The sequence below is a fragment of the Sebastes fasciatus genome, chromosome 6, assembly GCF_043250625.1.
Source record: "Sebastes fasciatus isolate fSebFas1 chromosome 6, fSebFas1.pri, whole genome shotgun sequence".
Taxonomy (NCBI): Eukaryota; Metazoa; Chordata; class Actinopteri; order Perciformes; family Sebastidae; genus Sebastes; species Sebastes fasciatus.
Window position 1 is genome coordinate 32,550,220 of NC_133800.1, and position 26,915 is coordinate 32,577,134.

General features: G+C 39.3%; 2 protein-coding genes across 12 annotated transcripts in view; one reads left to right on the forward strand and one right to left on the reverse strand.

Annotated features, from left to right (window-relative positions):
* The first annotated feature begins 193 nt into the window (after positions 1 to 193).
* fahd2a (fumarylacetoacetate hydrolase domain containing 2A) lies at positions 194 to 8,318 on the forward strand. 2 transcript variants are annotated; one of them, XM_074639364.1, is made up of 8 exons: positions 194 to 400; positions 2,206 to 2,480; positions 2,973 to 3,189; positions 3,825 to 3,884; positions 3,960 to 4,122; positions 5,501 to 5,609; positions 6,796 to 6,883; positions 7,119 to 8,318. In XM_074639364.1, exons 2-8 carry the CDS (start codon positions 2,206 to 2,208, stop codon positions 7,179 to 7,181), a joined length of 975 nt encoding a protein of 324 aa, XP_074495465.1. In that variant the 5' UTR covers positions 194 to 400; the 3' UTR covers positions 7,182 to 8,318. The 2 variants fall into 2 exon arrangements, with proteins under 2 accessions (XP_074495465.1, XP_074495464.1); XM_074639363.1 differs by lacking the exon at positions 194 to 400 and adding an exon at positions 407 to 545.
* Positions 8,319 to 13,503: 5,185 nt separating this feature from the next.
* gpat2 (glycerol-3-phosphate acyltransferase 2, mitochondrial) overlaps positions 13,504 to 26,915 on the reverse strand; it is a 153,161-nt gene continuing 139,749 nt past the window's right edge. For all 10 annotated transcript variants that reach the window (XM_074639343.1, XM_074639335.1, XM_074639342.1 and 7 more), the window contains 4 exons: positions 22,053 to 22,173; positions 18,692 to 18,760; positions 18,290 to 18,345; positions 13,504 to 14,030 (listed from right to left, as the gene is read on the reverse strand). In XM_074639343.1, the coding sequence (XP_074495444.1) occupies positions 13,914 to 14,030; positions 18,290 to 18,345; positions 18,692 to 18,760; positions 22,053 to 22,173 (363 nt within the window). In that variant the 3' untranslated portion in view covers positions 13,504 to 13,913. The remainder of the gene's footprint in view (positions 14,031 to 18,289; positions 18,346 to 18,691; positions 18,761 to 22,052; positions 22,174 to 26,915) is intronic.

The window sequence follows — 26,915 nt, forward strand, 5'->3', positions numbered from 1 at the left end:
GAGTTTTACTTTTTAATTTAAAAGTGTTTACTAGGAATCTGGTTATCCATATAATGACATTGGTAATCATATTTAAGGTTGTTGTGTAGCTCAATATCCTCTCTTTGGTAGGTAGTTATGTTAAGTTGCCGAAATTCCTACTGTACCTGAAGGCGCATTTACGGATACAGTAGGGAATTGTAGTTTTCAGAGATAACTCAACAAAAGCGAGCATTAAAATGATTTTAAGACACATATATGAGTTATTTCTTGACATAATTTAATAATAATCATGGCTACACTTGTGTCGTTTGCTTCTGTTCAGTAAGTTATCTCTCTTCTGTCAGGATTGACCTCAAGAACTACAAAACACAAACCGGAAGTAGCTAAAAGAAGTAGTTTTCTGTGCAGAACTGAAGAGGTGAGTATTAACTAGAGACAGTACAAAAGGCATGAACACAGTATCAGCTGTTCCGTTATTCAGTAGCAGGTTATTGTGTCACATTCCTCTTAAAAAGGCGTTTAATCTCAAACTTCAAACTGCAACGCTTCACTTGGAGCTGCAGGTGAGTAGTTAACTGATACTAGCTGCTGCTGCAGGTGTGTCTTCATGCTTTTACTGTGGTGGTTATGACTTACAGCTCTAATATCGAGTGATAGCATGCACTGATGATGGTGCATTTTGGCAGATATGCTGACATGATATGCATTTGACCCACTTTAGCAGCCTCCTCTCATTAGTTTGGCTGCAGGGTGTAATTCAGGTGTTATAGAGAGTTTAAAACTGTTCCTGCAGAACAGGTAAAGTCAGAGGAGTTCATAACAATCCTAGTAAAGCCTGGCAAACTTCAGAAATTTGAACTAACAAGTGCTTTTTTATAGGAACTGATTGTGTTTCCCACATGTTGTTTTTGCAATAAATAGTCTGTATAAAATAACCACATGGTAAAGCCTATTTCTGTATATTCCTGTGTGAATTAAATACTTGACAAATGAAAAGTAGTTTAAAGAGTATTTTATCATTTTAAAAACTTGAGTGCAAAATGAACATTACAGTTTTAAATGACATTAAAGAGAATAAAATAAATAAATATAGGCCTAGTCTATATCACGATAGAAACGATATAGAAAATATATATGATTTATATCATCATATTGACCAGCCCTAGTTTTCACTTAGAAAAGGCACAGATGCAAAGGTTGATCTGGGGATTTTGAGAATCAATACAAGGTGAACTTCAAATCAGAATTAATCCTAAAATCTACTGTTATTTCCCCCTCAGTCCTACATGAGAATGCACTGTCATGTCAGTTTAGTCTGGGTGTGATTGAGACAAAGGAAGAGCAGGTGAGAAAATACATGTTTGAAATGATAAGTCAACAAATCCATTAGTTGACTGGACTGTAAACTGGACTGTAATGCAAGATTACTAATTTATAAAGGAAAGATGCCAAACTGTCTCTGGTTCCAGCATGTTAAATGTGCTGCTTTGCTCTCTTTTATAACATTTTAAATTCAGCATCTTGATTTGGAAACTGTATTGGGCACTTTTCACTATTTTACGGCATCTAAAAGACTTGATTAACGGAAAAAAACAATAATAAATAGAAAAGGGAGGTTTTGATTTGTGCTCAGGTGCTGTGATCTATTTGGATTTTGTGTCTCTTGACATGTGAAGGATCAGGTAGGGCTGTCCTGAACACCATTTTTTGGGCTTCAAAGCTTCGGCAAGAAATATTCAAAGGTGTGGCAGGCTGACATGTTCTTCTGTCTGTCTGTCTGTCTGTCTGTCTGTCTGTCTGTCTGTCTCCATCTCCCCTGTTTCAGTACCGCTGCCGCACTGCTGTACACACACACCCCCCTACACACAACTAACAGCGATATCCGTCTGAGAATAACTAAAAATAATTAATGCTGAATATGACTAATGAATAATGTGGGATTATTCCTTATATCATGGACTATTTTGGGATTATACATTATTATTACATACTTATATGTAAAAAGGTAAATAAAAAATAAAAAGAAGCATTCAAATACTGATTTGGAGGTCGATTACCATGACAACGGTTGAAGCTTCAAAGCATTCGGGTCAGCCCTAGGATCAGGTGTGACATCTTGATAAAGCGGGAAATAATCTAATTTGCTGAGTTTGATTTTCTATCTTCCATCTGTTTTCCTTCCTCGTCTCCTCGCATCACTTCCACTTCTCGTGTCCTCGACAGATGAGACTTCCTCTTCGCTCCTTCTGCACATTCAGGACTTTATTCTCTCAAAGTCAACACGCAACGACCCCACAGAGGCGAGGCCTGAGTGGTGCAGCGATGCGTCTGGTGCAGTTTCATCGCCATGGCGACGGAGGAGGATGCATCCGAGTGGGAGTGGAGCAAGGCGACGGCGGGCTCGGCGTGGTGGATCTGAAGGCGTTTGACCCCTCCATGCCCTCGACGATGAGAGAGCTGCTGGAGCTGGGAGACAAGGGTCTGGAGTGTGCTCAGAGGTATCACACACATTATTACAGAATACCTTTCTTCTGTTTTGACTCTACATTAGTTCTTAATCTCTGTCTTCTTCTTCCTAATTGATCCCCATCAATCATCATCATGCTTTTCTTCTTCCCAAATCATCATCTTCCTCCTCCTCAACTTCTTCTTAATAAATCAGCAACTTCTTCTTGTTTAATCACCTTCATAAATCATCGTAAAACACAGATGGTTAATCGTCTTCCTCAGTCAAATAGGATGTCTCTTCTTAAATCATAATTTTGTTCCCACATCAACATCCTTTCCTTAATTAATAACTTCCTCTTCTTGATGGATTAAATCATTTAAACCATCTCATCTTTGCGGTGAAACATCATCTTCTTAAATCTGTTCTTCCTACATCGTCTCTTTGTTCCTTTAACTTTATCTGCCTCAACATCTTTGTCTTCCTCTTCAATCAACTTTGCCCAAATCATCATCTTCTTACTCTTCCTCCTCCTCTTCCTCAGAGCCTTGTCGTCCGGTCAGTGTGTGGTGCAGCGATCAGACATCCAACTGCTGTCTCCCGTGTTGGCCCCGGAGAAGGTGGTGTGTGTGGGGATGAACTACCGGGACCACTGCCTGGAGCAGAACGCTCCGATCCCCAAAGAGCCCATCATCTTCAGCAAATTCCCCAACGCCATCACGGGACCGTACGATGACATCATTCTGCCCTCAGAGAGCCAGGTGAGGAACTTTATTTATACGTCACTTTTTCATAGAGGAGCTGACAAAGTGTTTTACAGGAAGAAGAGAGTCAAACAAATGCCTTTAACGATCCGTTCTAAAGTTGTGCATTGATTTGGTTTGTAGGAGGTTGTTCCAGGGACATTTTAGTTTTCAGCCCTCAGCTCTGAAGATCTGAGGCTCCTCCCGCTGGTCAGAGGCCACAACAACTCTTTAGATCTAACGTAGTGCCTCTATATCAAGAGTAATATTACAAAATGAACCCTACAAGTAACAGAGAGCCGATGGAGAAAAGAAAGAAACTGGAGTTATGTGTGATCTACGTCGCAGTCGCAGTCGCAGTCGCAGTCGCAGTCGCAGTCGCAGTCGCAGTCGCAGTCGAAGATTTGTTGAGGCAGTGGAACGAGGTGTTGCGGTCAGATTTTTTTTCCAAATCGTTAAGTTGAAATAGGGGTCTGAATTTTGCAATTTTCCTTTAGTAAAAAAAAAAGAGCTGAACATTTCAGTTGGGATCAAAATTAGTCCCAAGATTATTTTTACACTGGATTTAAGGTATAATATGCAAGAATTAACTATAACTGGACCCAACTGTCACTAATGTTACGATCGTCATTTCATGTTCTGTGTGACTGAAGGAGGTGGACTGGGAGGTGGAGCTGGCCTTTGTGATTGGACGAAGAGGAAAACACATCAAGGTGAGCGTAACAAACATCACCTGGGATGGTCACGCTGGTGGAGAAGCATCTGTTCTGACTCCTCTCGTTGTTCAGGAGGAAGACGCCCTCTCCTACGTGGCCGGGTTCACCGTGGCCAATGACGTCAGCGCGCGTGACTGGCAGATGAAGCGCAACGGGAAGCAGTGGCTGCTGGGAAAAACGTTCGACAGCTTCTGTCCTCTCGGCCCGGCCTTGGTGACCACGGACGCTGTGAAAGGTGAGAGCGGGGAGAGCAAGACAGAGAGGGGGAATCAAAGACCATCTGGTGAATCACACGATTATGATGATTAATGGATTTCTGTGGCTGAAAACATTCCTGATGAATGTGTGTTGTCATACTTACGTGGCGATATCAATCCAGAATACATAAATATTCAGATTAACCTCGGAGTCAAGCATATAAATCTTCCGGCTTGGCATGATGAGGTGTACGATAACCCTCAGTGGAATAGACACAAAATGATAATAATAAACGAAAGTTAAAATCTCTTTTTTACTTAGCGCTGTGGACAGAACTAAGTTTAGAATTGGTACTCACTATCTGCTAAAGAAGAGATATTTAAGTGACGTTAAGACCGTGTTCAAGTATCATCACATATTTATCCAACGTAGCGTGATGATAAAACAAACAAATTAGTTCATCTGTACTGTAGGATTAATTCTAGCTGTGATAAATTTGAAAAATGATTCAACACTAGTGATGACAAGAGTTTATCAATCTCAATTTCTCTAAATACTTACTGGCTTTTAAATCAATTTACCATCTTTTTCACTGTCAGAAATGTCAAAGAATGGCAGAAAACCAGTAGAGAATATAAGTATAATACACTAAATTAAGCACAATAATCTATTGACATTTCTGCCACATATCTGTCGGTACTTCCCAGCTGTACATTACAATAATTTTGAATAGTATAATTAATCAATCAACATGACCCAGATAAGCAGCAGAAAATGGATGGATGGATTAACCAATTAAAAAATTATTAATCAATTTAAGTTTTTGCTAAAATTGAAACCAATATAAGATGATGAGCTTCCTATCTTGTTTAGGTAGCAGTAGTGACGGTGTTTGTCTTGAAACACCACAAAAAAACAACCCACTCTTGCATCAGTTTCATTTGCTGTTTTACAAATGTGTAACGTCCCCCAGCCAGCCAGCAATTCCTTGTGGTTGTATTCCTCTGCCAAACAGTCAAGTTCCAGTTTACATCCATGTCTGTTCAAAATGTCATCACTTCAACATTTTATCCTGTTAGACATTTCTGTGAAATTGTCATAATTAGGATATGAATTCTTGAGTTATGGCCAAAAACGTATTATGTGAGGTCACAGTGACCTTTAACCACCAAAATCGAATCAGTTCATCCTTTGAGTCCAAGTGGACTTTGAAGAAATTAGCTCAAGGCGTTCCTGAGAAATCACGATCACAAGAATAGGATGTACGAACAACCTGAAAACTTGATGCCGCTGGCCCACGGCTGATGCCGGCGTGAATTACAACCCATGATACCGCCAACTGTAGGCAAGAAAACATATTCAGCAGGAGCTTTGTGACTTAAATTGAAGTCTTTTCAACACCATTCCCGCTCCAGATCCTCACAACCTGGGCGTCCGCTGCCTGGTTAACGGAGACGTCGTCCAGAGCAGCAACACGGAGCAGATGATCTTCAAGACGGAGGCGCTGGTCGCCTGGGTCTCCAGGTACGTCAGCAACATGAGGGCGTTTTTAGGAATTAATAAACGACCAACAGGTGGCCACTTAATTAGACTAATATACAAGTTTAATAAATAATTAATTAATTAGACTATATGAATTTAAATGATTTCCGCCGGCAGCCGCAGGTTGAGAGACTCAATCTGACCCGTCACATCCCGAGTTCACGGCGTTCAAACAGTTTGATCGGTTATTGATAAGGTTCATTGTTGAGGCTGATTAATTAACAATAATTAAATTAAATTTTGTGTCCAGCCTAAACTCGCCTCAACTAATTTTACACCTTTTTTTATCGTCAGAAAAACACATTAAGCTGTTGCAAAAATAATGAATGAATTATCGTACTAATGCAAAAGCACATCAGCAGCATTTTAATGTTTCAGCAGGTCAAGGAGATAATTTAATCTTTATGCTAACCAGTTTAAGATATAACAATGCTTCAGTCGCTTCAATTCCATCAGTCTAAAGCTCCTCAGTCTGACATTTAATGGCTAATTAAGATAAGATATGATAAGATCATCTCTCACTTAATTGATCCCGCGCAGGTGAACGGAAGTGATGAAGGTATTTAAGCATCAGTCTCCTGAAACTGGAGGATTAAATCACAACTTTATATAATCAAAGTTAAATATTAAAGTGTAATATTAATTTGTTCATTTAAAGTGTCGTCACTGACCTCCGGCGACCGCTCATGATGACGGTGTCTTTTCGCTTGTTTTCAACTTCACACATTTACATAATATATACAGAACTTTTACTGCCTCAGTAACTCGAGCTGAGAGTGCAGAGTTTCCATTTAAGATATTATGCAAATCAAATTGGAGCACTGTGCGAGCAAATGGGCTTCCATTCTTTATGGACTCCAATCTGAAATTATATTTTTCAAATAAGACCTCTATCCACCACGGTTTCTGCCCCGAAGCACCGAGACCAACTGGAGCGTCCTCTGATCTGATCTGAGATTCTTGGACAGGAAAGCCTCTCCCTCCCTCGCCTGACTTACTGCTGACAATGCCGCTGTCGTTCTGTAAAAACGGCAGCCCACGCCCCCTTTCACGGGATCTCTACATACACTAGGATACTTTGGGAAAAATTATTGTTCTGCATGCCTTTGTCTGATCTAAATTAATCTCCTGAATCTGAACCTCCACTGTGTGTTTTTCCTCCTGTCAGGTTTGTGACTTTGACTCCAGGAGATGTTTTCCTGACAGGTACTCCTCCAGGCGTGGGCGTGTTCAGAAAGCCACCCGTCTTTCTCAAGGTGATTTAATGTGAGACGAAAATGTAAAAGAAAATGTAAAGCGATTATGCACAAGTTCTTGTGTCTGTAGCTGCACATCAACTCTAGTTTTACTTTCACTTTATCCAAAAGAACTTAATGGCTGCTTATAATGTATGTATTCAAATTAAAGGGACTCTGTGTTTTAATAGCGAGGGTAATAGTTCAAGAGTAAAAGGTGTATTTTAACAAAGCGTTTAACTGTTTTTTCTTTCAGAAAGGAGACGTGGTGGAGTGCCAGATAGACCAATTAGGCTCCATTATCAACAAAGTGGTCTAAACCAGTGAACAACCTCCGGGGTCTGAGAAGTGAAGCCAATTCTGAAGTGCCTTAAACTGTCATTCTTTCTAATAGCCAGCAGGGGGCGACTCCTCTGGTTGCTAAAAGAAGTCTGATTGTATAGAAGTCTATGAGAAAATGAGCCTACTTCTCTCTTGATTTATTACCTCAGTAAACATTGTAAACATGAGTTTATGGTCTCAATCGCTAATTTAAAGTCTTCTTCAATACAGCATGATGTTCATTTAGTAAATTATGGTCCCATTTAGAGTCAGATAGACCATAAAGCAGGGGATGCTTTAGGGCGGGGCTACCTTGTGATTGACAGGTCGCTACCACGGCGTTGTCCGGTCTGGGAGTTGTCTGTGTTTTAGTCTTACAGCTGTAACCCTTTCACAGTGTGTTTTCAGTTCATGAAAGTTAATTGTAACATTTTGGCCTAAAAATTCGGTTCGGTTCGGTTCGGTTGTACTTAGCTCCACCCTCTCATGTCACCTCTGGTTGCAAAAAACCAAGATGGCGACGGCCAAAAACCAAGATAGCGATGGCCAAATTGTCGAATTCAAGGATTCAAAACAGCATGGATCGTTGGTGTTTGTCCCAGGGTTTTGACTATAGACTGTATACTGTATAAGAAGTCGACGTAGTCACCGTGACGTCACCCATTGGTTTATGGACTGCTTTTTTGAATCCTCGAGTTATTCAATTTGACCGTTGCCTTCTTGTTTTTTTGCAACCAGAAGTGACTCGAGAGGTTGGAGTTAAGTACAACCAAATGGTGACCAACCAATAAGACATTTTTAGGCGACCGAAAAGATTCTAATTAACTTTCCTGAACTGAAAACACACTGTGAAAGGGTTAAAGTTGGCGATAGCCATACTGACGGACAAAATGCCGAACTCAAGGCTTCAAAACGGCAGACCACAAACCAATGGATAACATCACAGTGACTACGTCTACTTCTTATATACAGTCTATGGTCTAAACTCTGAGACAAACACCAACAACCCATGAAGGAATGTCAGCTGTTAAATAAACTACACTTCTGACCGTCTGCTTCACGCAATGAATTTCAAAATTAAAAAAATTAAAAAAAGTTTCATTGATTTTTCTTCTAATAAAATGTGTTAAAATCAGCTGTAAATGTGTAAAATAATTCATGTTTCTTGATGAATGTTTCATTCATGATACTACGGTAAATGCGAGGAAGGAAAACATGGTATTTTAGGAGGGAAAATATGATATATTTACTTCATGAAACAGTATAATTACGTGACTCAGTGTGCTGTTTGCAGCTTGACCTCAGTTACTGAGTCACAGTCATCACTATCTGTAAAAATACCCCTCTGTCTATCAGCAGCCACCCACTCATGCTATAGAGTAGAGACTGTGAACCCCATGACTTCATTTAATATGTTAAAAGTTAAAAAGTATTTCTAATTAAGTTTTGGATTCAAACACTTTCTGAGCAGATTTTCAATAAAGGGAGGAATGTAATTAAATTAAAAAATATGCTGTCTTCAAAATGTGTCCCTTGTATTGCCTGAGAGAAAATTCTTCATAATTACTCCGATCTGCGCTTTGATTTATGAACCTGCTTAATTCATTTTCTTTTTCCTGAAATCACTGAATGGACCCATTTAACATTTTGCAGTAGTGTGACGACGTGACTTTTTGTAAATCAACTAATTGATTATATCAGTCTCGCCCATTTTTTGCCACGACATACAATTCTCTTGCTGAACAGATCAACGCATAGTTAAGAACAACTGGGCCATCGTTGAGAGCGACACTGTATTGAGTCACGTTTTTCCTGAACCCCTTATTGTTTCTTTTAGACGCGCTACTACTCATCGGGACAGGCTCATGTATTCATATCTTATCCAGCAGATAAAAAAGGGCTGACGAAGCCGTTTGGCACCTTTAAATTCATGCATTGCCCTCACTGTGAAAATATAATGCAAACTAAATATTTTGCTGACGTCAACACAGATAAAACCTATCAACAAAGTGATTTCACTAACTGTAACACTACCTATGTGATATACCGCATGTCTTCCATGTGAGGAGGACTTTTTCTACATAGACCGCACAAAAAGACGCCAGAGAAATCGCCTCGCCGAGCATAAATATGCCATCAGAGTCAGGAATCGCACCCACCACAAGTAGTGATTACCCAATGACATTCAACATCTCTGTCCTCTATCTATATCTATATATATATATATGTTTTTTCCCACACTGGCGTTGTGTTGTTGTACGCTTGTTTAATCTGTTTTCATGGCATTATTTGTGCTTTCCTGAATAACCAATTCGGATTCCGGTAGATCCCAAATATAAATAAAGTTGTCTTTACTTTGCTGTGATGTTCATGACAACAGTTATTGTCTCTTTATCTGGATGGTTATATTTTTTTTTAATTCTAAACACTTTTAGACAAGATAGAATTATAATAAATATATAGCACCAAAATAATCAGTTTGTATTTAAATGTCTGCAAAGAACTTCACCTACTGCAAAAATACGTGTTGTCATGAAGGTGAATTCATAAACTTTAACACACATGCACATGTCCACACGGGTTCCCATTTAGTGTTTTGACAGTTCTGTGTAAGTCACGCATGCCTTGGGTAAAATAGATAACTGTGTGCTTGGCAGGACTTTTAGGAGGTGTGTCTGAAGAAAAGAAAATTTTTTCTTAATACTTCTTTCTCATGGGAACACGTGTGCATGTGTGTGTGTCTTTGTATGAACTGATTGTGTAAGTGTGTGTGTGTGTGTGTGTGTGTGTGCGTGCGCGCACTGATTGTGTAAGTATATTATAAGTGCGCCTGGATCATAGAAATCTAATTCTAGCTGTAGTTCTTTTCTCCCTCTTCTCACCTGCCCAGTTGCTAATTTAGTAATTTCTTCATGACACTGCCGACCACCAAAAGCTGTTACTCCATCGGTGCTACAATCAGCATAGCGTTCTCCACGTCGTCTCCATACTTTGACCCTGCCATCCAACTTTGGCAGACAGAACCTGGACTCATCACTGAACATGACATTCCCCCACATGTTCAGGTTCCATTGTCTGTGTTGTCGACACCAGCGCAAACGGGCCTGACGGTGAAGGGCAGTCATTGCAGGCTTCCTGGTAGCCTTATGAGAATACACTGTTTACCATTGGCAGAGCATTTTGGGCGCTACCCACATAATCATCTGTGCTGCTCATCCCACAAATGCATGATCCTTACAAGTTGGACATCATTGCGAAGGTAAATAAACAGGCTTTCCAACGATGTAAAATACAATGACCATTAGCACTGTAACAACAGAGAAATAATCCACCAAACACAAGTTTCCAAACTTTGTTTTTCCAGTATGTATATATATATACATTTTCCCAGCATTTAGTTTGTGACTTTGTTTTTGGGCTGGAGATCTCCGGTACATAAGTTTTGGTGGTTTTTGGTTTAAGTTAGACACTTTTGAGTTTAGATGGTTGAGCTGGGTGCGACGGCCCACTGCGTGGCTGGCCCAGCAATTTCCCCTTCTTTTGTTCATTTAACCGGGATCTCCAACCTTTTGATTACTCAGTTACATTTTCTATAGTTACTTTTGTCCTGATTTAAAATAAATTGATTGTTATATAGTCTTTGTTTGTCTGAGAGGCCGTAACATATTTGGGGGCTCGTTCACGCGTTTTTTCCCCACACTGGCGTTGTGTTGTTGTACGCTTGTTTAATCTGTTTTCATCGCATCATTTGTGCTTTCCTGAATAACCAATTCGGATTCAGGTACATCCCTAATATAAATAAAGTTGTCTTTATTTTGCTGTGATGTTCATGACAACAGTTATTGTCTCTTTATCTGGATGGTTATATTGTTTTAATTCCAAACACTTTTAGACAAGATAGAATTATAATAAATATATAGCACCAAAATAATCAGTTTGTAGCTAAATGTCTGCAAAGAACTTCACCTACTGCAAAACAATACGTGTTGTCATGAAGGTGAATTCATAAACGTTAACACACATGCACATGCCCACACGGGTTCCCATTTAGTGTTTTGACAGTTCTGCCTTGAGTAAAATAGATAACTGTGTGCTTGGCAGGACTTTTAGGAGGTGTGTCTCAAGAAAAGAACATTTTTCTTAACACTTCTTTCTCATGGGAACACGTGTGGCATGTGTGTGTGTCTTTGTGTGAACTGATTATGTAAGTGTGTGTGTGTGTGTGTGTGTGTGTGCACACTGATTGTGTAAGTATATTATAAGTGCGTCTGGATCATAGAAATCTAATTCTAGTTGTAGTTTCTTTTCTCCCTCTTCTCACCTGCCCAATTGCTAATTTAGTAATTTCTTCCTGACACTCCTTTATCTCAAGAGTGTCTTATTCCAATGCTTATTTAGCACCTCACTCCATCACGCTGTTTCGTACACAATAGTATACTTATTTAAGCAACTATTGTTTCAGAACTCATTGATTCCTTTCAGTGGTCCACAGACGATCGTGCCCCGTCCACCAGATCACACTGAGTGCCAATCCGGTATAGGATATAGAGTACGACCAACCTACAGTGATGACCTCACTATGGACCTCAGACAGTCTGAATCTGCCACCCGCACCACCCCTCGCCCCCACCCATCCCCCCAGCACCAGGCACACTGGTCAAAATTTCTTGCGAAATTTTCTAGTATTATCATACAATCACCATAGAGAGCTCTGATTGGTCAGTAGGAGGTGTTTTCATACGAGTTGATCTCTTATCTGGAACATAACCTGCTCCGGGGCAGGTTAGCCGTTCAGCATAAGTTACCATTGTGATCTACCCCGGTAAGAAGCGATTCAGCTTCGTAGTACCGAAAACCCAGAGTTAACCCTGAAGTTACCTCGATAACTGCAAATCCTGCTTCGTAGTACAGGTCTCAGTACCTCCTCATTTCAAAACAGAAACCAAAATAAGGTGGCAGCTGGCTGGAGAAGATCACTAGATAACAACCTACTTGCTATATCGTTATTTCCAGTAAATATCAAAAATAAAACGTGTGTTTTCTGATAAAAAACAAAGTACGAACGTAGGAAGATAACAAGTACTACTCACCCATCTTTGAGGTGGTTACGTCTCCAGCTCCAGTCTGATCTGGAGCTCACAGCTGATATGTTCCTGGTTTGTTTACATGATGTAACAGAAGTGCAGATTTAACGTATTCAGTGTGGACAGAGAGCGTCAGATGCTACGCGGTGCAGCGCGATAGTCCGACGCTCGCCTCCAGTTAGGACACGGTGTTAGTTTATAACCGTTTTTTGTGGACATAACAGCATGTGTATGCGTGCGTGCGCGCCTGTGCGCATAAGTGGCAGTATGTATACACCTCTCTGTCAGTTTCTTTCTTTCATAAAACATGATAATGTTAAAGATACACTTAATAAAGGCCATATGAGGTGAAAAAAATGCCCCCCCTGTCAAAGCTGATTGCCCGTCCGCCCCTAACACTTTGGCGCCGACCCTGCTTTGCAGCCTCCGTTGTAAAGAAGGTGTAGTTTCATTAATGAAGGACATGAATTACTTGTTTCTGTGTTATTTCTTTGTGATATTTTGTAACATTTTGTAATATTATTGATGATCATGTGATTGCCTCCCATTGGTTGTTGATACCATATAGGTGAGGCCACATCCGCCTTGTCTGTTTGTTTGTAAGCCCTGACGAAGACCTACAGTGGTCGAAACATGTTGGCTTTTTAAATGATTTAGCACTACTTTTAATATATTCTCTTCCTCGTTGCCACTTGTTTTGATATTTTGGATATTTTGGAGTGCCTTGATTGCCTTCCTGTTTATCCAACTAATTGATTAGTCGACAAAATCGTATGTGTTAGTTGACTAAGAATTTCTTTGGTCGGTCGAGACAGCTATAGAGGCAACAGCACACTCAAAAATCAGGATTCTTTAAATTAATACACTGACAGTTTTGAGAATTTTGTGAACACACATACTGAAAACCTGCTTACATTAGTGTGTAGTGTGGATTTAAGACCCAGCTACATGTGTGAGGAGTATTGCGGTTGAACACTGGGTGGCAGTAGAGTTTCACGGTCGATGAGAGCTGATCAGATGTAGCTTTGGTTTGTGATCGTGTTAAAAAGACGTGACTGTTCAAACAGAGGGCTCCGAGACATCGATTTGTCTCTACACCTCAGTGTCAAAAGGTCGACGTCGAACAGACCGACTCTCCTGAGGTCTGAGTCAGCACACAAAGATCTACATTCAGGAGGACGGAAAGTTACAATGAAGAAGTTACAAGAATGAGCATAATATACTACTGTAAACCAGTCTGTGTACAAGGAACCCGTTTGTTTATTGTCAGTCTGAACATTAGTTAACTTGTGAAAAACTAGAAAAAGAAGCAGAACTGAGCTTAATGTTCAAACAAAACTTGTGCGTCCTTCATTACAACATAAACATGGTCGAAACATGAGCTGCGCCGAGCCTCACAGCTGATTACAGGGACTTTTATAATCCTCGTCTCCTGCGGCTTTATGCTAATGCTATTACTAAAGATAAACTTAACATCAGTGTCTCATCACTGAAAAATCAAAATGCAATTAACCTAAAGGCACGAGGCTCAGCGTGCATCTTTTTTAACACGAGCGTCTCCGACACGAACACAGAGGATGAGGTCAGACTCTGCAACACAACAAAGCCGTGTCAGGCCCTTGAGTCATGCTGCACAGTTAAACACATTAATTGTAGAGGTACTGTGAGATGAAGCGGTGCAGCTTCTGCCTGTTTTCTGACAGCTGGAACAAAGGGACGACACCCAGGAAGACGCCTCCTTTCTGACGCTCCTCCGAAAGGACCTGAAGCGGACATAAACACAGCGCTGTCAGGGCAGCTCGTCGCAGCAACAATGCTTTTTTTAATTTAGCAACCTTTATGTGAACACTGTGAGTGAGCGCCGAGCTTTTCTTATCTTTTTGTGGTGCGCTTCTTGCACAAGGCCACATACAAAAACACAGACTTAATAACAGAGATAAAAGCAAGAGCTTTCAAAACAAGAACACTTCAACAATGAAAAAGGAAAACAAAGATGTTAAATAACACTGAACCACCTTATTCACTCAGGGAAATCGGAAATAATGAGGCGAAATGGGAGAGCCAGAATAACTCCAGACTAACATTGGTTGCACTGGTGTGCATAACTTTTTCATTTAGGTGCACCCAAAATCTTTCACTGCACCTTTTGGCACCGCAATAATACATTTTAAGCGTTTTGTTAGTTCCCAGAGGGACTACACGAGGGATGTCACCATACCAGATATCTAGTAGTCGATACCAACACCAAGGAAATCCCACGATTCTCGATACCAATTTGATACCACGGTAAAAGACAAAAGTGAAACAATAAATCCCATTTACTTAAAACTCCACTCCTTTATTAATGTTTGCATACTGGTTTTTCTTACGAAGTTAAACAGATCATAATTCCCTCTCTATTATCTATCTGATATTGCTGTGAAAACATCTCCTTCAAACAACTGAATTTGTTCAAGTTTCTCGCCAGAAACTACATGTTACGAGATTACATTTGAACACATCATGATAACGTGAGAATTAACCTTCACCCAATACTCATCTTTACTGAATAGAGCCTGAATGCATCATAACGTAAGTAGTAGTTAGTAGTTAAAGGGACTCTATGTAACTTTTTACACGTATGAATTATTGCAGGTGAGGGAACAGGTTGTAACTTAACCTAAAAAATGAGACCTCCCACAACTTTCTGTGTTTCCTTTACCAGCCTGTAGACTGCTTTTAACGTGAAGGACTCGGGTCAAAACTTAAACTTTACTACATTTGTCATATACATACAGGTACATACATGAAATTTGACCTCTGCATTTAACCCATTCTAAGCATTTAGGGGTGCCTGGGGAGCATTTTGGGGTTTAGTGTCAATTTCTGATTCTTACATAGAGTTCTTACACAGATTTGTTGTTCACAATGCGGCATTATCAGGGAAAAAATAGGGTGGGTCACCTGGATGCGTCAATAGTGAGTTTAACAGTCTACCTACGGTACCGTCAGGCAGCCACATGTTTACATATTACGTTGGTATAAGAGGAGCGTAATGTAATGTGTGCGTTGCGAGTATGTGGTCTGGGCTGGGCCGGGAACAGGTGTAACGGCACCGCAGCATTTTTCTTGACGAAAAAAACACATTACTTTTCTTCATTTTGAATTACCGGTACGTTTTATGGTTACGATGTTGCTAAAGGAGGAGAGTCGGCTGGTAGGTTTGAAACATACACATACAGAGACATAGACCTAGTACATGTCAGGCGCACCGGTGCGACCTTTAAAATGATTTAGTCGCACTCTACAGATTTTTGGTTGAACTCTGGAGACCCGTAGAAGCACATTTCCCCTTTGATTTGACCTGTAGATCTTAGAAATCCCGCCGTCTTGACATCAGTGACCAGCCTGATACCGACCACATCTGACTGATAACCTTGATAAGAAAGTTAATAAGGGCCTTGTGAGATCTTTGCAGATATATGGGTCAATGATGCTCTATTTTTAAAAGGCAGTGATTCCCAACCCACAGCCTGACAGAGGAGACTGATACTTTATTGAGTTGAAAGGCTGAGTGGTAAATTATGAGAGCAGGGAATTTATGGCGAAACACTGATTAATACATCTCTGGATAAAAAGGCTCTATCAGAGTGACGAGGGAGCTGCTGTTTCCTCCATTTTTCTGACTAGAATCGGCGTGTTTACCTTCAGCTGGTGTTTTATCAGCTATGTTGCCCTTCTCCTTTTTATTATTCCTCGCTGTTGTTTGCAGAGTCGGTGCAGATGGAGATAACAGACGCTCATATAAACCATTTGCCTTCCTTCTTGCACCTTATGAAAAAAACCAATTTCCCAGGCTTGAGAATTGTCGCAGCAGCAGCTTGATAATCCATCACAATAAACGTGAAGCCTTTATCTGGTGTCGTCAGAGCTTAATCCTCGGTTCGTTGTCCCTGAGTGGAGCGTTTTCATATCAGGTCACCTCACATCCCACAGGAAGAGAATAATGTCACTGAGGGGTCCTCAGAAGGAAGTCACCTTACAAACAGTTTCCCTGTATTCAAAATATTTATCATCAGCTAAATGTACTTAAAGGAAGAGTTCAATATTTATTTTATTCTTGCCGAGAGTTAAATGAGAAGATCAATACCTCTCTCATGTCTGACAGGTAAATAAGAAGCTACAGCCATTAGCTTAGCTTAGCATAATGACTGGAAACGGGGGGAAACAGCTAGCCTAGCTCTGACCAAATGTAGCGTGTTTCATATCTGCTGGATAGTTTAATATACAACAAATCATATTTTACAAGCTGATCATATATTACGTGTGTAAAATAATTATCCATAAAGTAACTACTGACTACAGCTATCATATAAATGTAGTAAAGTCCAAAGTCCAATGGCTCGCTTTTCATTTGTGCTATACAGAAAGTGCGTTAACGCAACCCAAAAAGTATTTTAAAGCTTCAAAACTATTTTCTTCTGTTTCATGCTCGTAAATACAGCGACTGTTTGTTGGTCTCTGTCAAAACACAGGTGACCTACGCCCAATACCGTGCCTGAACGCATCATGTGTAGATACAGACGGAGCGCTGAAGCTGCTGCTCTGCTAACATACTGCATTGTGTAATATAAAATAGTATAAAATGGATGTACTAATGTATATTTATGTCAAATTTGTACTTCAGTACACAACTGATCCCAGCTATTTAGAGGCGTCTCTGGACAGCAATTAAATCTGTGCTAAAGAGTGAATTTCTGATCATTTAGAAATGTTATAAAAACCAAATTACATCCATCATAGTTTGAAACTAGAGCTGTCAATCGATTAAAATATGTTATCGCGATTCATCACAATTTAATCACACATCTTTTATCTGTTCAAAATGCACCTTAAAGGGAGATTTGTCCACTATTTAATTATCTTATCAACATGGGAGTGGGCAAATATGTTTGTTTTATGCAAATGTATGTATATATTTATTACTGGAAATCATTTAACAACACAAAACAATGACATATATTGTCCAGAAACCCTCACAGGTACTGCATTTAGCATAATTATATGCTCAAATCATAACATGACAAACTGCAGCCCAACAGACAACAACAGCTGTCAGTGTGACAGTGTGCTGACTTGACTATGACTTGCCCCAAACTACATGTGATTATCATAAAGTGGGCATGTCTGTAAAGGGGAGACTCGTGGGTACCCATAGAACCCATTTACATTCACATATCTTGAGGTCAGAGGTCAAGGGACTCCTTTGAAAATGGCCATGACAGTTTTTCCTCGCCACAATTTAGCGCAAGTTTGGAGCGTTATTTAACTTCCTTACCGACAAGCTAGTATGACAGGGATGGTACCAATGGATTCTTTCGATTTTCTAGTTTCATATGATGCCAGTATCGTCACTCTAGCTTTAAAACTGAGTCCGTTACATAAAAATTGCAAATTGCGTTAATGCGTTATCATTGCGTTGACTTTAACAGCCCTAGTTGAAACATAATGTTCGTAAATGTAAAGTAGATAAAGACAACAATAGTAAGATTATAGGTCCGTAGGACACCAGTATTTTTCTTTTTAAAGACTAAACTGTGAAATGTGCATCACTTCGGCGACTAGAAAACTAAAACCAAGTGTTGCCTCTGCTACACTTTTCCAGTTTCTAATTTAAAATCACTTGTGTCCTTGGCCCAGTGGATTCTCTTTAAAGACTGACATTTCTGCCTCAAACATGATTGGATATGGCTGGCTCGAGTCAGCCTCAGTTTCTTTCTCGTTGCAGCAAAATCATCTTGGATTCCCGTTCACGCTGAGCTCGGAGCTCAAGAATACTGTTGAAAACCTCTGCCAGCAATTGATTATTACGATTTTGGGATTCGGGTTGGATTCGGGGGCTCTCCTCGGATGGCAAAACTGAACTTTTCGGGGAGTTGGACTGCGCCTAAACTTTCAGTCCTGAGTCGAGCTGTAATTCTCCGCAGACAGACAGATTTAGAAACACACACACACACACACACACATCGAGGCTGTCACTCACCCCAAGGTCTATTAGCGATCTAACTGCAGTGTGTGCAGCCTCCTCTGAGCAGCTCTCTGTGAGATACGGCACAAAGGCACACATGAATCAAAAGAACAGACAGACATCCAATACAGAAAAAGCAGGTCGGGATAACAGAACAAAGCCATTACCAGCGGGACTGGTGGGAGTTTTATCCTGTGCATTACTGAAGAGAGTCATTTGGGTAGTATCTGGTTGTCGTATATGTGTTTTTTAAGAAGAGGAAAGTGTGTGATGTGTGCGGGGGAGTCTTTGCTGACTTGTTACAGCACACGCTGAATCAGTGGGAAAAAGCTTTTAAAGTTACAACATAAAGAAATAGAAAAATCTTTGTGTGAGTGTGTGTGTGTTCTTGGGAGGTGGATGTCAGGTTGAGCTCACCGTAGTGCTGTTTCTTCTTATTTGCTGTGTCACACAGGCGGAAGTGTATCTCAGCCACAAACTCTGCCTCTGCAGGCGGGAAACACATGAAAATAAAAGACAATTATTCCACTCGGAGCAAAGAGAGGACAGACCTTTTTACCTTAAGGGACCCTTTTCTATTATTGAGTAAAGTGACGACCTCTGACTAAGTGACATATTTAATGAATATTTCATATTGCATAACAATAACAGTATAGAACAACTGATAAACTGTACAGTTAACCCAAATTGCGAACACAATAACTGCAGGAAGTTTGTGTAAAACGAGCGATTTGGATGAATTTTGATAAGATTATTTCCTGTGACTATAGAGTGCTCCAGGGATGATGTATTTTTGTAGGCTAAACAGGAAGTTAACATCTCCCTGGTTCCCTTGATATAAAGCCAATGGGATTTTTCCATTGGGTTTTCGATTATTGCAGAAAATAAGCTCTGTGGCAAACACACGTTTATGATGCTTACACGATTTGTTCAGCAGGATAATCTCCACACATGAACACCACTTTTATGAATTTTGAAGTGTGAATGCAATCGCCAGAAGTAAAAAGCTAACGTTAGGCTATAAACAAACTACAATACGGTCGAATGAGCGCGAGTATACACAACGAGGCTGTAAAGGAGGACGAGTCGGCGTGATGATGTTTAGTAGTCTCATTTTGCCGGCTACCAGTTTAGTTAGTTATGGGTAAAACTTTAGGGGTTAGTTTGTTTTTTTACTTAACTTAGCTGTTTGGTTAATTATTGGTCAACTATATCTGTGTTGCACAAAAATAAAAACTTGTATATTTTTGAAAACTCTTGATTCGTGTGATTATGTTCGACCTCGTCAACAAGTTTTTCTCGGGGTCGTAACATAATTTGGGGGCTCGTCTGGGATTTTTAAAGGCTTCAAAATTCACAAGTGGGATATTTACTGATGTATTTTATATCGTAGAACAAAACGATAAAATCTTGTGTTCAGCTTGTGTTAACCAGAGACCGTATTTCAGACATCTAACTAAAAACCCATTGACTTCCAGGCGAGAGAACAGGAAGTGCTAAAATGCTAACTCATTTCTGGGTTTTAGGACTCATTTCTGCAGAACTCTTTATTGCATCAGAGATGAGTTTTCCTGTTATTTTTAGGGAACCTTTAACGCCATTAAGAGGCTGAAGGAGGCTGTTGACTGTGTGACTCGTTCCAAAAAGTCCAGATGCATTTTACTGTTTATTAAATGAAAGGAATTACAAACAATAACTGGAATAACTTAACGTGAAGTGACGGTCAACAGAAAATTTCCAAGCCTATCTCACCCTCTTTATCTGACTACCGCGGTGAACAGGTAAAAATAGTTGACACCACCCAAGTGATGTTAACCAAAAGAACGTGTGCAGCCTAAATAAATAAATAATAATAATAATAATAATAAACAACAGGCTAAATACACACTTTGGCTCCTACAGTCTGTATTATGTATTTTTAACAATCATACATACTTAATAGGATTCTTTTGTTAACAAATTCAGTGTTTTCTTCTCCCTGATACTTGGCCAATGTTCTATGTTCAGGTCTCCACCGTTATCGCCCTTATCCTGTTTATATCTTAAATAATAATACAAACTTTAACTATTTAATTTAGTTTTCTTCACAGAAGATTGAAAATGCAGAGATACAAGCTTACTGTTTACCCCCCCAGACCACACCACTGTGTGCTATAAGATATACATATTTATGGAGATTTCATGGTTCAGTGACTATCATAATGTATATTTATGACTAGTGGGTAACTGCAAATGGCTCAGAGTGAAACATAAATATCATGACGAACGGCATTGGCATTCATTTGGACTTCATGTGGAATTAATTTATGAGATATTCTGTTTTCTTTGCTTTAAAAAAAAAGAACAGGAAGAACTCCAAGTTACCACATTACAACTTGTTTTAAACAATTATATGTGTTACTTCCTCCCCAACACCAAACATTCATTCAACTTTTATTTAAATCTGGAGGACTCATCATTTTCAATGACGTCGAGAGAACAATAAAACAGAATAAATACACACAGAACATAATTAACGTATTACAAGAAGCAATCAGCCAGACTCATTTACACAACAGTTACATTCGAGAGCGGAGTAGTTTGTAATCATGGATTTAAAATCACTTGTAGGAACAAATGTGTTTAATTTTAATGTGTTTTGTAAATTGTTCCAAGTTTTTGCAGCACAAACACCAAAATCAGTTTCCCCAAATGTAGTGTTTACACGCAGGACTTCAAGCTTTAGCTGATCACTTCTGGAGGACCACGAGAGTCACGTAAATATTAATAAAACATTTAATTGATAAATAAGTAATTGTACAATAAAATAAACATTAATCGATTTTTTTTACAAATGTATTTGTATGTATAAGTAATTAATTATTTGCAATTTTAATGGGAAATAAAAGGAACAATTATAAAAATAATTTACAAATGAAATATTAATTAATCAATAAATACTTAAAATTTTAAAAACATAAAACAGTCATAAGTACAAAAACACATTAATTAATTCATAGATACATAATGGAATTATTAAGGGGAATGCAAATGGGAAAATTATGATTTATTATTATATAAAAATTAAATGTCTGATTAAAAACTGTATTCTTAATTCAACTTGTGAATCCAATTATTTATTACTCTGTTCAAACTGCATTTTCAAATAGATTTTTAAATTCCATTATTTATTCATGAATTAATAAATGTATTGATTAAATGATGTACTTATTGACTGTTTTTGTAAATCTCTTTTTAACTTTAACTACTTATTGATGGATTAATATTTCATTTGTACATTATATATTTTAATTATTCTTTTTATTGCCCATTAAAATGTCAAATGATGAATTACTTTGTAATTGAATCCATTTATTCATAGATTAATACAAATATTAATGCCTATTTTTATTGTACAATTAGTTATTAATCAATTAAATGTTTTACTATTACTATTTTCTCGACTCTTGTGGTCTTCCATAATCACTTGAACGAATCATATAATGACTAAATGACCAATTTAATAAGGACGTGATGTATGACGGCAAGTTGCCATTAAGGGCCTTATTAATAAATAAATAAAAACCAATGCCTATTACGTCTTACTGCTAGAGATGCCCATTCAACCTTTTCATACAAAATGCAGTGATGAGTAGAATAACTGTCACCGGTAATAAATCTATAGGGCGGAGTGATGAACTGAATCTAAGGGTTAGAGAGTGGAGGCAGAGGCGTGTCTATACATAACGTCACCATCATCCAAGACAGACAAGAAACACTGTCCCGTAAACATACGTACCTGGCAGAGGTGTGAGCAGGAGGTCCAGAGCGGCGGCCGTCCAGCACAGCGCCCTCAGATGACCAGCGAGCATACTGCAGAGGAAGAATAGCATCTCTGGACACTGACTCGGCTGGCTTATCTAGAAGAGTAGAGACGGGAAACGGGAGGCTGGTCAGAAATGGCAAAATGAGGATGGAGGGCGAGAGCAGGAACGAATGAGCATTTTCCGCTACAGTGAGCACAGAGTGAGAAGTCGCTGTCTGCTGGTCTGTCGGCCCCAGAAAGTAATGCAGCTGCAGGACACAGAGGTATTATACAGAAACACTTTAATGTGGGTGTCTCAGGTTCAAACCTCATTGCTGGCAAAGTATTTAGTTTCATGCAGTAAAAAGTTTTTATTCGTATATAGGGTGGACAAAATAACTGAAACCCCTAACAAAATCTAAAAATCAATAAAGTCCCAATAGACGTATCTTTAGAAGACCTTCAGGCCATTTTCCATTTTATTTCCTTAATTTCCCTCTTTCATCACACAGGGGATCCAACAGAACAACCAGGAATGTGTAATAATAAGGACATAAAGTCTCATTTTAATGTAATTTTAATCCTAGTTTTTTATGCTGTTGTTTGAAATGGCACTTTCACACCCCCCACCTCTCTTTTTATAACATCTTTTTTATTGTAAAATATAGTTTTATGTTGTTTTTATCTATGTATTTATTTCCCTTTTTAATGTCCTGTAATGAGCGTTGGTTTACTAGGATGGGAGAACTGTGATTTCCATGGTTTTATGGATGAATAAATTGCACCTTGAAGCAGTCCTCATCAGAAAGCTGTCTCATCGTACGAGTCCTGACATCGCCGTACACTACAAATGTAAGTGGACACCCGAACATTATTAGAAGCTGTAGGCAACGGGACAGGATTTTGGTATCAGAAGCATTCTGGTCTGAGTCTGAGTAGTATTGATTGACCAATTATGTTTGAGCAGCCTTTGGTTGGATGCAGGTAAACAGTCCGTATGGGGAGCAAAAGAGGCGGAACTCATCAGCGAAATGCAATCTGGGAACCCACCGGCTATCGTCTGATGATGATTTAGCTTTTTATTGGTTTAAAATGAGCTTGTAAACTGGCTGCTAGTGAAACAATCCGGTTGTAGACGTCGTCTCTCAACTCCGACTGCGGTATCAAGTTGCTCATCTGACTGTAAACAATGAGCAGCGCACAGAAGAGGAAGTCTTGGCCTGGACATTTATTAGAGCTGTCACAGTTAACGCAATTATAACGCCACTAATTTCTTTAACGCAATCGATCTTTCGGAGGTTGTAGCGCTCAGTTTTAAAACTAGAGTCAAGATACTGGCATCATATGAAACTACAAAACCTAAAGAATCCATCGGTACCAATCATGTTATACTAGCTTGTCATGAAGGAGGTTAAATAACGCTGCAAACTTACGATACATTTAGGCGTGGAAACACTGGCATGTCCATTTTCAAAGGGGTCCCTTGACCTCTGACCTTAAGATATGTGAATGTAAATGGGTTCTATGGGAACCCACGAGTCTCCCCTTTACAGACATGCCCACTTTATGATAATCACATGCAGTTTGGGGACAAGTCATAGTGAAGTCAGTACACTGACACACTGACAGCTGTTGTTGCCTGTTGGGCTGCAGTTTGCCATGTTATGATTTGAGCATATTTGTTATGCTAAATGCAGTACCTGTGAGGGTTTCTGGACAATATTTGTCATTATTTTGTGTTGTTAATTGATTTCCAATAATACATATTTACATACATTTGCATAAAGCAGCATATTTGTCCACTCCCATGTTGATAAGAAAAATTAAATACTTGACAAATCTCCCTTTAAGGTACATTTTGAACAGATAAAATATGTGCGATTAATCAGGATTAAACATTTTAATCGATTGACAGCCCTAATATTTATGTTTTTTAACAACTTATTTTGTGTTTTCTCTCACATATTTGCCTCATTTATTACACAGGTACAGTGGCATCACATTTTCTGACGACAGCCGTCAGAAATGGTGACTTAATGGCTTATCCGTCAAGAGAAAAACATTTTATTCATGGTTTCATCTGGTAATGACGGAGGCCATGAAACTGGGGGTTTCATTAAATCCCTTTATAAATACAGCAGTTTAACCGCGTGCATGGGGTCATTATAATCATGTAACATGATAATATACAGGGCAGAGTTTATATTGTAGAGAGTAGCTGGTGAGAGCTCATCCAATTCTTCAATGAGCATTCGCCATTTAGTCATTTAAGGCTAATTCAATCAGCGTTTAAACAATCGTTACGTTAATGTGCAGCTCTGTGAAGCTTCAATACACAGTAGAACTAAAGAGAGAGCAGTCATACAACTCAACCAATAACTGGTGTTCAGAGGAGTAAAAACACATTAGGCCGGAGAGGCTGCTCAGCAAAAAATTACTTACAAAATGCACTTGCAGGATAATATTTAGACAAGCCTAATAAGCAGATTAAAAAGTATATATATTGCATAAAGTGGCCCCAAAAGAATATGATAGCAAGAAAACTAATATATCAGCTGATATTAGCTCATCACATGGATCTGTATGAGGTTATATGTTGTCCGATAAGTAACTAGAAATGACAGAAAGACAATAAACAGTTGGGTTTAAGCTGCAGGTCATAAATTAAAATTTTATAGTATGCATACTGTACATCCAAATACATCCTTGCCACCTGAGGGAATATATTGTTCTTCAGCTTGCATATCTGAGAAGCTTTAAAATTAATAACTTAATATACACAAACACAATATCTAATAAAAAATGTAAGTGCCTTTGGAAAAACAAAGTTCTTCATGTACAGTGAACAAAATGAAACTTTTTAAAGTTCAATCTCTAAACTTTGAGCCCACACAATACCAGGCTAGACCAGTTATTATAGCAACTTAACTCGGATTACCGCCAGCGTGCTTGTGAGACCACCTGAAGTAAATTTAGTCAGCTAACTTTTAACAGACAGGAGAGGAGCTGGTGAGGGAATATGTTGTTTGGTGTGGAGGTCTGAGGGCAACGGGAGAAGAAGAGTGAGTGTATAAGATGGAGAAGGTTTAAAGATTAGAAGAGTAAAGAGTGTATAGACATCGATGAGGCTCTTCCTCAGCGGACAAGGCTGAAGTCAGTGTGGAGGTGGTAGTGGTTTTGCTGGACTAGTAAGTAGAGGTGTAAGAAAATATCGATACACATAAGTATCGCGATATTATGTTTTGTGATACTGTATCGATTCTCCAAAATGCTTTATAGATTTTTAATGAACCTCTTCAAAATCAAACGGCCTGCCAACGCTATTCTGTCTTTTAGAGTCAGCATTTCTGACGGCTGTTGTCTAAAAATGTGACCCCACTCTACCTATCTTTTGCTTTTATTTTAGAGTTTTGTGAATATATCTTTAAATTAATTTTTTTTAATTACAATTACATGTTTTTATATACATAGTATATTGTATCATGTGATCTTCTAACTTTAGGTGAAGCTGTCATTTTTGTCTTTTAATTCATTCGGATGTTTACCTGACGACAACTTTGAAGGGCGGATCACTCATCATTTTGAGTGCATGCAATAGTTATTGTGTGGATTGTTGCTCTTTTTCATTTGCATGTCAAGTTCAGTCAGAACACTCACATCAAGGCTTTATTTTATTTGTATTTATTGCAGCAATATGTATTTTCAGTTTGGCGGTGTGACTCTGCTCATGTGATGCTCTGGAATAATTCTGAGCACACACATCTCTGGCCTTTTTATATTATATAAAGCACTTTGAATTGCTTTGTTGTTAAAAGGGGCTAGACAAATACATTTGCACTGCCTTGATTGCTTAAAGGCAGGGTTGCCGATGTTATCCAGTAGACACTATTTGTTCTATTGGTTGAAATGGTCTTTACACCCCGACAGCGATCCATTACTGATGAGCTCTGAAAAAGGACCGGAAAAGAGCCGTCATCTGTAGCTGCTGTAATCCTGTAAAAAATTCTACCAAGCACTGCATCGCGGTCCACTTGGAAAGAACCAATCAGATGCCTCCCTGCTCGTACTCTACCCTTGGCGTGCACCAGCCTGAACTCAAAACGCGTCACCGCCGCACGTTTCCTGGAGAATGGAAGAGAAAACTCAGCCCTGCAGTAGCACTGCCGCAGTTACTGGTCATGAGGTAGCGTTGTTAGTTGAGGCCCTCTCTCTGTTCTGTGTCTGTGAAGTAGTTACGATGCGGCGGTGCTCGTGCATGGGGGGGCGTTGCCTTGGAAGGAGCCCCGAGGGGAGGCGGTGGGTTTAGACGGAGCTCCTGAGGCCATGCTACTTTCAAATTATGCTAGCTTTCCAACATCGTCGACCCTATCTTTAACTGTATCATAGAGCGCACCTGTATGGAAAGATCAACATTTTTGATCTTCCTCCACTCATTAAAGTCCCCGTGTAACGGGAGAACTCCGCCGGTCGTTTCACGTCATCCAAATCTGCAAAGTTTCCCTTTAATGAATTAGATCTAAGCCACATTGTGTTGTCAATGAAAACATTTTTGTCCACTGATATCCAAACACACATCCCTCCATATTGCTCTGTTAGCTACTACGATCCACAAACAGTGAAGGCAGGCTTTATATAATCGGTGTGGCTAGCGAGTCGCCCAAAGTCTCATTTGATTGGATGAATTTTTGTAAACGTCCCCGAGTGCAGGATGAGTCATCGAACATTTGAAACCGTTCTACAGAAGAGAAAAGACTTGAAGGGATTTGAAGGGGATTTTGATCTAAAAATACTCTGATACTGACAGTATACCTTTGAATGCAACCTGATATTACTTTTATTGCATTTTGACATGCTGAA

What these genes read in the sequence shown, in the direction of transcription:
- fahd2a (XM_074639363.1), top strand. Translation starts at nt 432, where the DNA reads ATGAACACAGTATCAGCTGTTCCGTTATTCAGTAGCAGGTTATTGTGT. An exon ending in GACCACGGACGCTGTGAAAG is followed by an intron (nt 4,123 to 5,500) that starts GTGAGAGCGGGG and finishes TTCCCGCTCCAG; the next exon opens with ATCCTCACAACCTGGGCGTC. An exon ending in AGCCACCCGTCTTTCTCAAG is followed by an intron (nt 6,884 to 7,118) that starts GTGATTTAATGT and finishes TTTTTCTTTCAG; the next exon opens with AAAGGAGACGTGGTGGAGTG.